This window comes from Apodemus sylvaticus, chromosome 3, assembly GCF_947179515.1.
Source record: "Apodemus sylvaticus chromosome 3, mApoSyl1.1, whole genome shotgun sequence".
Taxonomy (NCBI): Eukaryota; Metazoa; Chordata; class Mammalia; order Rodentia; family Muridae; genus Apodemus; species Apodemus sylvaticus.
Genome location: NC_067474.1, coordinates 137439159 through 137455587, shown reverse-complemented (window position 1 = coordinate 137455587; position 16429 = coordinate 137439159). Strand labels below are relative to the sequence as shown.

General features: G+C 43.3%; 1 protein-coding gene across 1 annotated transcript; it reads left to right on the top strand.

Annotated features, from left to right (window-relative positions):
- On the top strand, positions 1–15266 carry Akirin1 (akirin 1). Its single transcript, XM_052177293.1, has 5 exons — positions 1–357; positions 7157–7297; positions 11478–11612; positions 12724–12795; positions 13745–15266. Exons 1-5 carry the CDS (start codon positions 141–143, stop codon positions 13753–13755), a joined length of 576 nt encoding a protein of 191 aa, XP_052033253.1. The 5' UTR covers positions 1–140; the 3' UTR covers positions 13756–15266.
- Positions 15267–16429: the final 1163 nt, after the last annotated feature.

Here is a 16429-nt window from a genome sequence, read left to right as displayed (position 1 = left end):
ACAGGAGGCGGGGCCAGCGCGGCTGCCGGGTGCCGGAGGCGCCATTGGAGCCGGCTTGGCTTGGGAGCCGTAGCTGTAGAGTTGGATTCAGGGCCGACCTTGCTGCCGCGTCTGCGTCTGGTCTCTGGCCCTTCCGCGGGATGGCGTGCGGGGCGACACTGAAGCGGCCCATGGAATTCGAGGCGGCGCTGCTGAGCCCCGGTTCCCCGAAGCGGCGGCGCTGCGCCCCTCTACCCGGCCCCACTCCGGGCCTCAGGCCCCCGGACGCCGAGCCTCCGCCGCTTCAGATGCAGACGCCGCCGGCGAGCCTCCAGCAGCCTGCCCCGCCCGGCAGCGAGCGTCGCCTTCCAACTCCCGGTAACCTGCGCTTCTGCTGCGGACTTGGCAGGGAGCCAGGCCGGGGCGTGGGGGGCGGGGAGGGTGGGGATCGTGGACACCGGCCGAAATCACCTCAGCACCCCTTATCGGCCTTGGGAGAAAAAGGAACTGGGGTGCTGCTAGGCCCGGTTGCTTCCGGGGACGAGAGACATCCGGGAAGGGCAGTGACCCCACAGTGTCGGTTTTCGGGTTTCCTGGAGCTGGAGAGTCTGAGGGGTGGGTACCAAGCTGAGGTGGGGATACCCCAGACCGCCGAAGGCTCTCGGTGTCCCTGAAGCCCCTCCTGCCTCCGCTTGTGCGGAACCTCCCAGGAGATCCAGTGGGCCATGGAAAATTGGATTCTGCTCACGAACCCAGCCATAAGTGGGGCGGGAGACAGATTAGAGGGGAAGGGGCGTGAGTGTATGTAGCGCCGCAGGGTGCCGGAGCATTTAGGGAGACTTGATTTCTAGAATTCTTTAGGGAGCAGAAGCCATAGGGTACAATTTCAACCAGACTATTTCTTAGAGGGACTGACCTTGTTTTATTGTGTGGCTATTGTCTTGTTTCGGGTATGACTTGAAGAGAGTAGTTGGTTGGCTAGTATTTGAGAATCCTTAAGTATACAGAGATTCTGTACTCAAAATTCAAATATGTAATACAGTGACTCGACTTGAGTAAGGCACTTCATTTTAGCCAAGGCAAAAGGAAGGACTCATGTGACAGTAAAGATGCCTATCATATTGCAGTAGGAGGAGGGAAAGTGCTTCAGCATTCATATTCAGCAATTTAAAGGGATCCCAGAAATAATCCCTCAAAAGTGGATTTGGGCAAGCTGTTTCTTTGGTTTTTTTTCTTCTTCTTCTTCCTCTTGTTCCCCAAGCATTAGGGAAACCTGCAGTCCCTTAAATTCATTTTTTCCCCTTACATCTTTCAGTTTGTAGTGCCTCTAGCTTTCATTTCCTCCTTCCTCTGCTTAGCCACTCAAGGATACTGCTGCCACCAGCAGACCTCTCAAGCTTTACCTGTGTTCACATCCTAATCATATACTTCCTTTAAACTTCCTGCTCTTCCCACCAGGCCTGCTTTCTGTGTCTTTTCTTTAAGTTTGTTAATCTCAATAGTCCTTTGCTTTGTTGATTTGGGACAGTGTCTCACTCTCTAGACTGGCCTGGAACCCACAGCGCAGCCCAGGCCTATCTTGAACTCAGCAGTCCATCTGCCCCAGCCTCACAAGTGGCTGGAATTACAGACTTGTAGCCCATCATGGTTGATTCCAAGAATCATTTCTAAATAGAGTGTTAACATCCATTACCTAGTCTGACACACAGTGTAGTCTTTTCAGTTTAAATTCCTTCATGACTTACTGTTCTGTATAGTCTTACACACAGAATGACTGAACAGTTGGAAGACTTTTTTGCTTATTTGTTTTTAGGAAGGGCCCCAAAAGCAGGGGCAGGCAGGGCTGAGACAGGAAGAACCGAGTGAACCAAAAAATTCACACCAGCCAGGGTCACATAGGAAGACCCCATTTCAAAAAGGCAGTGGCATAGATGTCTGTTTAAACAAAAATTTTATTTCTTCAGTACTTACCTTTCTATACCATTTATGTTGTGGCCAAGCTAAACTCAGTTGTTTAATGATCATTTTAAAATGTGTTCAAAGACTGAACATGGCAGTCCTGTAATGAGGTCTTCTTTGTTGTTGGGGATGCTGGCTCTGAAAACCAGAACCTCAGTTTGCTCTGGGAAAACTAAATGCTCAAAACTCAATTACAGTTTTTTTGGTTTTTTTGGTTTTGGTTTTTTGAGACTGGGTTTCTCTGTGGAGTCCTGGCTGTCCTGGAGCTCACTCTGTAGACCAGGCTGGCCTCGAACTCAAATCCTCCTGCCTCTACCTCCCAAGTGCTGGGATTACAGGCGTGCGCCACCATGCCCGACTTCAATTACATTTTTTTAACTTTTTAATTTATTAGATACACCCCCCCCCAAACCTTGTCTTAATGCCTATTGGATGTTTGGTTCTGTCCGTCATGAAAGAAACATGAAGTATTAATACATTACTTAATGTTTTAGTTTAAGTAGAACATGTCATCTGGATTCAAGGATAAAATAGAGATGTTGCTAGTTGCTCTACAAATAGACTAAGTGGGTTTGGCATCCCATACTGTAGTCTCAGCACTTGAGAAGCAGAAGCAGGATCACTACAAGCTCAGGACCAGCCTGGTCTATGTAATGAATTCCAAGCTACCTAGGGCTTATCCAGACGCTATCTCAATATACCAAATAACAGTGATGTCATCTAAGGGGAAAATCAATTAACAGTGGGATTTAATTTTCCTTCTCTTGTTCCTCCCTCCTTTTGTGGGTTGGTTGGGGAAGACATATAACCCAAGATGGTCTTGAAAAATGATCACTAGACAACTAAGAATGTCCTTGAACATCCTTAGTTCATGTGTTGCCTGGTTTGGAGTCAGTCTGACTTTGAGTAGCATCCCACTCGTTAGTGTCTTGTAGCCATGCTCGAGTTTGAACTCTGTTCTTCCTACCTCTACCTCCTGAATACTGAGTAGGATTGCTCAGTATTCCTGTCACCATGCCTGCTTTAGGGATGAGTTGGGGGAGGGTGTCAAGACAAACTTTCTTGAGGTAGCCTAGTTGAACAAGAATTCACAAAACTACACCTGCCTTTGCCTCTGCCTTCTGAGGTGTACTCCTCCCTCCCATACATAAGGCTGACCCTTGAAAGGCATTTAGTTTTATAGTAGCTTATAGTAGCTCAGAAACATTTGTTTTAAGGAGGAACTTAGCTTGATAAGTAACCTGGAAGCTAAATAATAATGAGACTTGAGGAATAGCATCATAAGCATTGTAAAGAAATTTGCATAGTTAAAAATAAATGCTGTTTCCTTTTTTAGGGTGGTTTTCAGAAGAAAATCAACTGTTTTCTTCCCGGCTAAAAGAGGAATGTTAGAAACTGTGTTAGCATCTCGGACTTGGTAGTGGATCCCTACCAGCCTAGAAGTGTGTGTTTCCATTGCTCTCTCAGCTGCTCGGAGCAGGTGTAGTTGGTCAGAGCCTTCTGCCCTGATACTTGTCCTTTCTTGTTCCCTGGCAGTTGCCTACACCCTTGTATTGAACGAATCTGGAGGGTATGCTCTTGAGGTGTAGGACTTTAAAAAAAGCTTTCCGATATGCAGGCGTCTAGAGCCTGAATTTCATGATTTTTTTTTTAAGATTTATTTATTATATGTAAGTACACTGTAGCTATCTTTAGACACACCAGAAGAGGGCTTCAGATCTCATTACAGATGGTTGTGAGCCACCATGTAGCTGCTGGGATTTAAACTCAGGACCTTCGGAAGAGCAGTCAGTGTTCCTAACCTCTAAGCCATGTCTCCAGCCCCGAATTTCATGATCTTGTTAAAGGAAAATGTTACTGTATTCTAGCATGTAGGCAGAGTTGGTTTACCTAGATGTACAACTACTGGACCATATTGTAACTGGCACTATTACCTGTTCTGTGATTTAGGGTCTCATTACCTGTTCAGATGACTTCCTAAAATTGCTCATAGCAAACAGAGCAACATCATCATCACCTCCCTCCCCTGAAAAATATGGTTACAAAGCAAAGTGTACACCGGAACAATCTGAGTTGGGGAATATAATTTCCTGGGTTTTAGCTAGGCAGCTGGTCAGAACTTGTTATATAGGCCAGGATGGCCTTGAACTTTGCCGTGATCCTTCTGCCCCCACCCCCACCTCCCTGTATTAAAATCCTAGGCATTCATCACCATGGATGCAGTCTCTGCTTTTGTTATTGGGGTGCTACATATTATCTCGAAAAGGAACACAGTATTTTGTCACTGTATATAAAACTTAAAACCTGCATCCTTCTAGATGCTTGTCTCTAGGAATACAGTTTTGTAGTTAGTTGCTAATTGGTGTTTCCTGCTTATTAGCAAACTCAGTTTGTGATGACTGACTCAGAATAATAATTTGACTTCTGGCAAACATTGCCTGTTATAATATCACATTTCTTTGTTTTTCTTTATGGGATATTGAACATAGATTGCATGTAAAGCCAATGCTTTATCACTGAGCTGTATCCTCAGGCTTAACTTTTCTTTTCAATTTCTTTCTTTTCTATATATACATACATACATACATATATATATATACATACATATATATATATATGTATGTATATATATATATATAGTAGTTTTTGGTTTTTTGAGTCAAGGTTTCTCTCCAGGTAACAAACAGCCCTGGCTGCCCTGGAGCTCACTTTCTAGACAAGGCTGGCTTTGAACTCCGGAGATCCACCTGGCCCTGCCTCCCTAAGGCTGGGATTGGAGGTGTGGTGCACCTCTTGTTTAGCTGCTTAGGCTGACCTTTACTCTAACTCTCCTGGTGTAGGCTGCCTTGGCCTCTGAAGAAGCTGGGATTACACGTTGGCATCACTAGGCTAGGCCTAGCTCAGAAATATTTTGGTTTTGAGACCATGCATGCCTCCAAAATATTTGTTCCGAGACAGGGTCTCACTCAGCCCAGGCTGTGCTGGAACTTATTGAGTGGCCCAGGCTGACCTTGACCTACCAGCGATCCTCCTGTTTCTATTTCCCAATCACTGAGATTACCAACTACCAAGCCCAGATTGTTTTTTTGAGATGGTGTCTCATGTAGCCCAGACTGTTCTCAAATTCTGTATAATTGAAGATGACTTTGGGTTCTTGATTCTTCTGCCTCCCACCTTCCAAGTGTGCCGGGATTACAGGCATGGGCTTACCACCATACTCAGCTCAGAAACTTTTTCTTTCTTCTTCTTCTTCTTTTTTTTTTTTTTTTTTTTGGATTTGGTGGTTTTTTTTTTTTTGTTTTGTTTTGTTTTTTTGAGATAGGATTTCTCTGTATAGCACTGGCTGTCCTGGAACTCACTCTGTAGACCAGGCTGGCCTCGAACTCAGAAATCCACCTGCCTCTGCCTCCCAGAGGGCTGGGATTACAGGCGTGCGCCACCACCGCCTGCCTCAGAAACTTTTTCTTTAAGAATTTATTTTTCTTTTAAAGTGAGTGAGTGTGCATGTGCCTACAAAGCCATTGGGGTCCTCTGGGACTAGAGTGACAGGCAGTTGTGATTTGTCTAAAATGTGTGTGTCCTGAGAACTGAACCCAGGACCTCTGGGAAAACAGTGTTTCTTCTTAATCTCAAAGCCACCTCTCTGGCCCTTTCAGAATCACTTTTTTTGTTTTTTGTTTTGTCTTGGTTTGGTTTTGGTTTGTTTGTTTTTTAAGATTTTTTTTATGTATATGAGTACACTGTAGCTGTCTTCAGACACACCAGAAGAGGGCATTAGATCCTATTACAGATGGTTGTGAGCCACCATGTGGTTGCTAGGAATTGAACTCCAGACCTCTAGAAGAGCAATCAGTGCTCTTAACCACAGAGCTATCTTGCCAGCCCCCCCCCAGTTTGTTTTGTTGAGACCACATTTTTCTGTATAACAGCCCTGGCTGCGTTTAACTCACTTTGTAGACAAGGCTGGCCTTGAACTCACAGAGATCCAACTGCCTCTATCTCTTCTGAAATTAAAGGTTTGTGCTACCATACCTGACTCAAATACTTTTAATGAGCCTTGATAATCCCAAACAGTAGCCTTCAGCTCCTCCATTAAAAGTATTTCTAAGTCAGGTATGGTAGCACAAACCTTTTTATCTACCATCTTCCCCAAAGATCTTTAAAGTCTCAAGGAACAAAACCTTAATTGTTAAAAGACCTTTAGTGATAAGCATAAATATAAAGCATAATACTGTGCTTTGTAGAAATATAAAACTTAGCTGATCTAAGGCAGGGGGATTGCTGTGAGTTGAAGGCTGATATGAGCCACAGTCTGAAACCACTTCTCAAAACAAAAAACAAAAGAGCCAGACAAGGTAACACACATGTGCCAGGCGGTGGTGGCGCACGCCTGTAATCCCAGCACTTTGGGAGGCAGAGGCAGGCGGATTTCTGAGTTTGAGGCCAGCCTGGTCTACAGAGTGAGTTCCAGGATAGCCAGGGCTACACAGAGAAACCCTGTCTCAAAAAACCAAATCAACAAAACAAAACAAAAAAAAACAAACAAACAAACAAAAAAAGGTAACACACATGTTTAATCTGAGTGCTTCAGAAATAAGGCGATCCTCAGGAGGAGTCCATGGACATCTCAGCTATACAGCAAGATCGAGGCCAGGGTAGGCTACATGAGACTCTGTCTCTAAAACCAAAACAAATTAAAAATAACAACATGGTTTATTTTACTTAAAACTGTACTAGTGAATCCAGCAAAATGCAGGTCTGACTTGCTTGCTTACCACAGGAAAAAGTAAAGGAAACTGGTTGATAGGCATAACCAGAATAGCTGTTGAGATTGTCTTATTTTTATTTTATGTATATGAGTGTTTGCATGCATGTGTGCATTCATGCATGTGTGCGTTTCTGTGTCTGTGCATGTGTGAACCACTTGCATAGCAAACACTTTTGTACACTATAACATTGACCTGTTAATGTAAGGATAGGGAAAAGCTTATGACCCTTATGAAAAAGGGATATTTAGTCAGAATAGCTTCTTTGGACTGAGGATGTATCTCATTGGCAGACTGCTTGCCTAGCATTTAAGACTCTGGGTTTGAACCCCAGCATCTTGTAGAATAAAATAAGATCTCTCTGGTCAATCTTCTCAAGAAAGTTTGTAGGTGAGAAGTTTGAAGAAATGACCATAAAATGAATATTCAAGTTTATTTTCTTTTTTTACTAGAGCAAATTTTTCAGAACATAAAACAAGAATATAATCGTTACCAGAGATGGAGACATTTAGAAGTTGTTCTCAGTCAGAGTGAAGCCTGTGCTTCAGAAAGTCAGCCTCCCTCCTCGGCACTTACTGCACCAAGTTCTCCAGGTAAGCAAACTTCCGTGTTAAAGATGTATTTTCAGAGTTTGTGAGCTGGATTTGGTGGTACACACCTAGTATATTTTGGAGGCTAAGGCCAGAATTGTGCATTTGAAACCAGCTAGTGACGCCTAGCAAGACCCTGTCTGAAAACAGTTGGTTTCTCTTTAACTGCAGTGTCTCTTTAGCCACTTGTGCTGTATTGCTTTTCTTCCTTTCTTCCTTCCTTTCTTTTCCTTTCTTTCTTTCTTTCTTTCTTTCTTTCTTTCTTTCTTTCTTTCTTTCTTTCTTTCTTTCTTTCTTTCTTTCTTTCTTTCTTTCTTTCTCTTCCTTTCTTTTGTTTTTTTTCAAGACAGGATTTCTCTGTGTAGCCCTGGCTGTCCTGGAACTCACTTTGTAGACCAGGCTGGCCTCGAACTCAGAAATCCTCCTGCTTTTGCCTCCCAAGTGCACTGTATTGCTTTTCATTCCTATGACAATATACTTGACATGAGCAACTTCAGGCAGGAGGGCTTTATTTTGGCTCAGAGGTTTAGGTGGTTTTGTCCTTTGTGGTAGCAGAGGCATGGTGAAGTGGCTCCGTTCATGCAGTGAGCCTGTGGCTTCCTCTTCAAATGGTATAGATCAGGAAATAGAGGTGACATGGGTCCAGATGCAGATAAAAACTTTAAACGCCTGTCCCAGTGACCTGTTTACATCTGCAAGGCCTCATCTTTTTAAAGACATAACAGCCTTCAAAATAATGTCACAAGCTAGGAAACAGGCCCTTAAAACATTGGCTGTGGAGGTACTCTAGAGTTAAACCAAAACACGGAGCTAGGTTATTTCTTATTTACACCTGCTAATTAAGTTTTAGGGACAAGAAATCCACTTTGAGGTTTTACTTTTGACTTGGACAAGTTGTTGATAAAATAGTCTCACATACAGCCCTGGCTAGCCTGGAACTCCCAGATATCCTCTTACCTTTGTCTTCTGAGTGCTGAAATTAAGAGTTGTGTGTCACCGTGCCTGGTCCTGTGTTTTGTTGTCTAGACAAAGCCTCAGTGCATCCTTGGCTGGTCTGAAGGCCCGAGCTGTTCTTCGGCGTGCGGCCGTCTTCTTGCATGCTGACTGCACTCTTGAGCCATCACTCCAACAAGGTTTAAGGTCCATTGCTCGTATGCATTAACTTTATTTCAGGTGCATAAGTAGCAGTCACATGTGACTGCTGCATTGGCATGCAACTGTAGAAAATTTGTTCTAGAAAGTTCTCTTGGGCAGGCCTGCTTTGTAAACCTAACATGTGGTTTGTGGGGGCTATGCTCAAAAATCTCAGGGTGTGAGGTTGTCTTTGTCACATAGTGAACTAGACTTTCCTGCTGTGTCCCTGTAAATAGTCAGCAGGCCAGTGTTGCCAACCTCTAGAAAAGTTTGTTTCCGCAAAGTATTCAGTTTCTTAACGTTTTTAAAGTTAAAAATTATCTTGCTTAAAAGTTATTGGCCAGAGCCGGGAGGTGGTGGTGCACGCCTGTAATCCCAGCACTCTGGGAGGCAGAGGCAGGTGGATTTCTGAGTTCGAGGCCAGCCTGGTCTACAAAGTGAGTTCCAGGACAGCCAGGGCTATACAGAGAAACCCTGTCTCAAAAAAACCAAATCAAAAAAAAAAAAAGTTATTGACTGGTACCTGACTATCTCAGCACTCAGGAAGCAGTGTCAGACAAATCAGGCAGAACTCGCTGAGTTCAAACAGCCAGGGCCATACAGAGAGACCCTGGTTTTTTCATCTTTTTTTATTTTTTGTTTTTCAAGGTGGCGGGTAGAAAGAGGAGAGAGAGGGAAAGAGGAGAGAGAGGGAAAGAGGAGAGAGAGGATTGTCTCCTGATAAATTGGTGGTTTCGAGAAGCTTGGTGGGCAGGAATAGTAAGGAGCCATTGAGTGGGTAAAGGGTTTTTTTGTTGTTGTTTTGTTTGTTTTGGGGGTTTGGGGTTTTTTTTGTTTGTTTTTTGGTTTTCCAAAACAGGGTTTCTCCGTATAGCCCTGGCTGTCCTGGAACTCACTCTGTAGACCAGGCTGGCCTCAAACTCAGGAATCCACCTGCCTCTGCCTCCCAAGTGCTGGGATTACAGGCATGTGACACCACTGCCCAGCAGTTTTGTTATTTCAAAACAGGCTTTTTCAGTGTAGCCCTGGCAGTCATAGAACTCCCTTTGTAGACCAAGCTAGCCCTGAAATCATAGACATCCACCATCTTTGAGTGCTGGGATCAAAGGTGTGTACCACACCCATCTATGGAAATGTTATTTTAAATGAGGCAGGAATCTTAAAACTTTAGAGAGCAAAGGTGAAGTTTGTTATTTTGTTTTCTAATTTGGGGATAGAATCTTAGTTGTCCAAGATTTTAGTAAATTCTTACCTCATAATCCATAGGATCTAGAAATAAATATTTTTAAAATATGTAAATGTAAGCAGACTTATTTATGGTGGGAGGCAGATGTGCTTATGTCATGGCACGGATGTGGTGGTCACGTTGGTTCTCTCTGTGCATAGTCTGGGTTCACTCAGACTCAGGTCCTCAGGCTTTACCCACTGAGCCATCTCACTGGCCCGATAATTTTAAAGTAGCAGAAATTGTGAATAGAGAAATGATTGCAGATGATGGGTGGCCTAATGTTTTGGTCATGTTTCATTTGTAAAGGAAAAAATACTTTGTTTAGTTTAAGAGAAAAAACCCACAGGGTTTGTTGTTTCAGGGTGGTGAGTAGCTTAAATACTGAAGAAAGATTCTACAGTCACGCTTGAGGATAGGCTGGGTAATGGCTTGATCTTTATGCAGATTTATAAAGCTGCCACTTCAGCAGCCTGTGGTATCTGTTACTCCAGTTGCTAGCTTCAGAATCGGGCTGTTGTTTGCTTTGTTTGGCCTCACTTCCAGAATTGAAACTTGCTATAGAACCTTTATCCCTCCTATTTTTGCTGAATGCTCTGAACATGATTGATAAAACAAATTCACATCTGAAACAGCTCCTAAGAAGCTGAAGGTTACAGTTTTGATGTTCATGGTCTCTGCTGGTAAAGTGACTAAGAAAACTGAGGAAGACATTTAGGTAAAAGATTTATCAAGTAGCCAAGAATGACCCTGACTTTAATTCCTGATCTTCTGCCTCCATTTTGGTAGTGCTGGGTTTATAGGAGTCAGATGAGAGGAGCGTGAGTAAATAAAGGTGTGATGAGTGTCTAGAGATGTGGCTCGGTTGGTAGAGTTCTTGCTTAGCATGCACGAAGCCCTGGGTGGGATCCTCAGCACAGAATAAATCAACACAGGGATCCCAGGATATGGGGAGGTAGAGGCAGAAGGATCAGAAATTAAAGGTTATTTGAGGTTATTTATAAGTTCAAGGCCAGCCTGGACTCCTTGAGACCATTTCTAAAAGAGTTCTAAAAGAGTAAGCGTTAATATTAGAGACTTGGTTTATATTGTTGAGCAACTCTAAAGGTCCTCACTTGCATACTCCTGTGTCCTTCAGAATCAGTTGTGGATCCTAAAAGTAAAAGATGCCTGGGCCCTGACCTACAGAGTTAAATTATCAGTGTAGTTTTGATGTTTGTTTTACAAACACTTCAAATCTGATGTCCATAGGGTCACAAGTGCTCCAGGATAGCAGTGAACAAAGTCCAAAACAAAATCACCAAACCTAAAATACGAGAGGCAGGGTGTGGTAGCACAGGCCATTAATCCCAGTACTGGGAAGGTGGAGGCAGGAAGAACTCTGTGACTTTGAGGGTAGTCTGGTCTACAGAGTAAGTTCCAGGACAGCCAGAGCTCTATACAGAGAAACCCTGTCTAAAAAAAACCAAAACAAAAGCCAGATGTAAGCTCACATTTGTAATCTTACCACTTAAGAGAGGTAGAACTAGGCAAGATCCCTGGGGCTCCCTGAGCTGCCAGGCTAGCCCATCTAAAGATAAGAGTATTTAAATGAAGGTTGTTAATTCTGAGCCTCAGAACTGGAATACATTGTGTAAAGAAGACTTACCTTTTCGGGGACCCAGCTTTTATTTTTATTTAGAGACAGAGTCTTGTTAAGTTTCCCATGTGTGCCTTAAACTCTGTCGTTCTTGCATTTAGAATTTCTGGGGTTTTAGGCATATGCTTACATTTATGTTTTATATTTATATATTAGTATCCAGCTTCTATTTATGTTTTTGCCAGGTGCTTTCTGGATGAAGAAGGACCAGCCCACCTTTACCCTTCGACAAGTGGGGATAATATGTGAACGTCTCTTAAAAGACTATGAAGATAAAGTCCGGGAGGAGTATGAGCAGATCCTCAGTACCAAACTTGCAGGTAGGCTGAGACGTGGGGTGCTGCTGCTGGTGGCACAACTCAGAAAAGAGGGGTTCATGCAGGAGATGTTAAGGGTTGTGAGCACTGAGGCCACTCCTTGGTACTATCATGGTGCTATTTTTATATCCTATGAAAGAACTCATTTGCATTTCTGAAAGTAGGTAAACAGAGCTCTTCATGTAAGAATTTTCCCTAATTATAGGCATTGAATAGGCCACCAGCTGGTGGCGAACAGGTGGGTTACCTATAGTACTGACTTCCTAACAGGTGTCAGGATTGGTACAGTGCAGTGTCACCAGCTTGTTCAAACTTCTGCACAAAAGTCACTTTGTTGATGTATAAGTTGGGTACATGTTTGGGAGGTATGACAGGAAAAAGCAAGTACAGGTCAGCTGGGGCTAGAGAACAGGTGTTAGCAATCACAGCTGGAGACCTGTGTGATAAAGAATAGTAATAGAGCCCAGAGAGCACCTCAGCCCAGAGGACCCACGTTGGGTGGCTCAAGACTACATACAGCTACGGCTCCAGCTGATCAGCACTCTCTGGACTCGGGCACCTGCACTCCATACCAACACATGCCCCGTGGATGGATGGATGGATGGATGGATGGATGGATGGATGGATGGATGGATTGACGGACGGACGGACAGACAGACAGACAGACAGACACACAATTTAAAAAAATAATGATAAACCTAGAGCTTACTGTGTGGACCAGGCTAGCCTCAAGCTCACAGAGATCCTTCTGTTTCCAGTCCCCTCAAAAAATGGTGTTCCAAGCATGAGGCACCATGCTCAGCCTTTTTTCCTCTTTGTTGTCTTAATTGGGAGTCTGCCGTACCCATTTGCTTACGCAGGTCTCTGTTACTGATCCCACTGTGATCCCTCTTGCTTGTGTTTTCATTTTGTAATGAAAGGACTTCAGAATCCAAGCTCATAGATCGCTGTACTGTGAAGCCATTGGCAGAGGGTAGAATTACAGGAAAAGAAAAGGAATGTTTGGGTAGAGAATGCAAACAGAGAAGACAAATGCCATCATGCTCCCTAAATTGCTGAGGGATTAGGGATGGGTTTCTGCAATTAGTATACACTCTTTCTTGTATCTTCACAGAACAGTATGAATCATTTGTGAAATTCACGCATGATCAGATCATGCGGCGATATGGGACAAGGCCAACAAGCTGTAAGTATACCAAGTTCTTCTTTAAAATATCTGGGTTTTTTTTTGGGGGGGGGGTGGATTTGGGTTTTTTTTTCGAGACAGGGTTTCTCGTTATAGCCCTGGCTGTCCTGGAACTCACTCTGTAGACCAGGCTGGCCTTGAACTCAGAAATCCACTTGTTTCTGCCTCCCAAAGTGCTGGGATTACAGCCGTGCACCACCACTGCCTGGCAAAATATCTGGTTCTTAACACAATTTTGCTTGGGAGTATTTTGTGTCCTGAGAGCAGAAGGCCCTTGGTTATTGCTCTTGCAGAGGGCCCAGACTCTTCATGTGGGTTCCCAGCATGCATGTGGTGGCTCACAACCACCTAGAATTTCTGTTCCAGGAGATCTCATGCCTCTTCCTGACCTCCAAGGGCACCTGGCAAACATATAGTACACAAACATATGCAGGCAAAACATTCATGTACATAACATAAATCAATCTAAAAAAATAACAATTTTTTTAAGACCCTGGAAAGTGAAATGGCTAACTAAGAATACTTACATGTCCAGCACAATGTCAAACCAACAAATCTTAATTTTATATAATCCTCACACTATCCTATGAGGTGCAACTTGCAATATTGACCCCATTTTATTGGTAAGGACAATGCTTAGAAATGTTAGATAATTTGATCAAGATTACTACCTACAGTCATCTGTCTCTAACGCTGGTCTCTTTGTTAATATCCCCAGAAAGGCAGTTCCAGTTAGTTGATGGATGTTGATTTATCCAATGAGTGGTCAAGATTTCTTAATTCTAAATATTTGAAGTGCTTGAAACACATTTCTTAAATTCTTGAAGTTTAGTATTTTTGAAGTGGTGGATCCCGCTGTTTGTTCGTTTACTACTCGGGTATGTTTTAAAAGTGCAAGACTGTGTTGTGTCTTCATTGTTCTTATTTGTCTTTTAATCCTAATTTGCAGATGTATCCTGAAGCCTTCTTGCCTATCTGGGTACCAGGTGTGACCTCAAGAGATGGCTGCTGTACACTTTTTGCAACTGGTTTGATATCACATTTCAGCTCCAACTTTGCATCCTGAGAACACTCAAATGCTCCTGCAGGTCCATTTTATACAATTGAAAGGCCTTTAAACTCTCTGGGCGCCACAAGCATATCTTTCTTTTGTGCTCATCCACTAAACAGCTGTGCCCTACTGTGATAGGTTTCCAGACAAAATACCTGGAACAGCAGTTGAGCAAAGAATGCCTTCGTGGCACTCAACACGTGGAGTCTCCCCAAGCACAGCTCTGTGAGAAGTGTGAGTGTGTGTGTGTGTGTGTGTGTGTGTGTGTGTCTGTGTTTTAAGTTATTATTTGTATTGTGCAAAAATTTTTTTGATCTTGGGGATTCTGGCTGTGAATTGATGCACGACAATTATGGTTAAAAACATTTTCTTGGTCTACAGAAGATCATTAATGTTTGGTGACCATATAAGTTGTAACAGTGGGTTGTTTATTTTGTAGGTATTATCGTTAAATACAGGGACTGTTTCCAGGCACAGAATTTGACTTGTAAGTTAGGATGGACATTAGATGTGATTATGATGATAATAGGGAAGGTCTGCAGTCCTGAATCTGCAAATCCGTGGTGAGAAATTAGAACAAACTGGAGACAGGCTATCAGAACATGGACTCTGCCTAGCTGTGCTGGAAAAATACTTTGACTCCAAGCCTTAAAATATCCTGTGGAGTCTGAGCTCACCTCATTCACAGTCACGGAGCTCCCTGGACGCTGAACTTCTACAGGGAAAAGATCTCCCCTGGAACGGAAGATCAGGGTGTGCCTGGAGCGTGTAACAAGTTGAGTGCGGGGCTGGGCCAGGCCCCAGCACTGCTAGCTGGGAGGAGCCGCTCACCTTCGCATCTGTTTCAACCTAGAATCTGGATCCTTAGTCCAGGCTACCCCAAACTCTTCTGAGGTGTCCGTGTTCAACCCTTAGAGCTTGGTTTTGGCAATACCCTGCCTGAAGTTGCTTATTGGCTGTTCTTTGCCTTGGCCCCAAGGCTGTGAGCAGAAAGCAGCCTCTGTTTTGAGGAGGTGGGAGTTAAAGTATACATTTATTTTTACTGTGACTCGTTCAGGACCACATTTTACAAAATGCCTTGTTTCCTTTACTATTGTTTTGGAAAGGAAAGTTTTATGAAAACTGTTTTAGTTTGAATATAGAATAGTTTTATTAATTACGGCTTTATTTTGGAAAAATCTTGAGTTTTAATTCAAATGTTTGCCAATACCTTCCAAAGTAAGGTGATATTCAGAGACAGTTGTTGCGATCAGCTGGCTTGCGGACATTTCTGGGGTATTCACATTTGAAGATTCCTTATTAATGAATGTCTTTGACTTAAATCTAACCAAAAACTGCAACATTATTCTTTGTACATTTTCATTATATAGTGTTAACAAGCTTAGTTGCAAACAAATAAAATACTTAAGCTATTTGTTTACCTTGCCTTCTTGATACTGTGATGATGTGTATTAGTTCAGATAACTATAATAAGGCTGCTAGAACCATTTCCACAGTTTAGTAACGTGTTGGAGATTAACAGACTCCCGAGAGCCCACCAGTGCTCTTTTAATAATTAAAGAATGACTGACTCACTTAAAGGACAGTTTGTTTTATCTCGTCTTTCTCTAGCATAGTTCCTTGTTCCTTGAAGGAGCCATAGGAATGGCTGTGGTGTGGAGGGTAAAGGCGTCTGGGGCTGTCACCCAAGGCCCATTAGACACCACATTGATGTGCTTCCTTACAAAGCATTCCAGCTAGTGGCTTCTGGCTAGGAGTGGTTTTCGTGATTAACAGTCATGCCACCCTCTCAACTGCCAGCAATGCCTGTAGGCTGTTTTTAGGTTATCCTTTGGGGCCACTGAGTATGATACCGCTGTGGCTGGCACTAGGAAAATGAGGACCTGGAAGTCTGTGGGTCTTCAAAGTTCAGGGTCATCCTTGGCTACATAGCATTCAAGGCCAGCCTGAGCTGTGTGAGTACATGAGACCCTGTATGTATATGTATGCATGTGTGTATATGCATATATAATATATATTTACATAAATATATATTTTTAGCTTCACTTTGACTTCAAGGGCTTAAGGGTTACTTCCCAGGTAGGGAAATTATGGAAATTCTGACTTAATAATAAAACCTACAGAAGCTACAAGGATGCACTGGAATGTGTGATTTTGGAAAAAACCTGTATAGGGAGCTAGTTCCACAGCTGGCTGTGCAGACTAGCACCTGTGTTTAGTGTCTGTCTATTTGACAGTACAGGAGATGATACGTGGGGCTTCATACATGCTGGGCAATGGCACACTACTGAGCTATGTTCCGGCCTCCATCAGAGGCGGAGAGTACCATGCGACACAAGAACGGTGTTAGAGTAGACCTGGACGCAGCACGGTTACTAGAGTGCCCGTCTGGCATGCACAAAGCCCTGGGCCTGGTCTCTGGCAAACGTCATACATGTCTGTATCTCTAGGATGGAGACATAAAAGAAAATCAGGGCTCTTAGCTACATCATCAAGTTGGAAGTTACCTTGTACTAAGAGAGCTGATCTGACAAGTGATGAAAGGCTACAGATGGCTTGGTGGTTAAGAGCATGTGCTGCCCT

Bases quoted from the DNA above. Each gene is read 5' to 3' on its own strand.
- Akirin1 (XM_052177293.1), top strand. From the start codon at position 141: ATGGCGTGCGGGGCGACACTGAAGCGGCCCATGGAATTCGAGGCGGCG. The intron at 358-7,156 runs GTAACCTGCGCT...TTTTTTTACTAG, and splicing joins GCGTCGCCTTCCAACTCCCG to AGCAAATTTTTCAGAACATA. The intron at 7,298-11,477 runs GTAAGCAAACTT...TGTTTTTGCCAG, and splicing joins TACTGCACCAAGTTCTCCAG to GTGCTTTCTGGATGAAGAAG.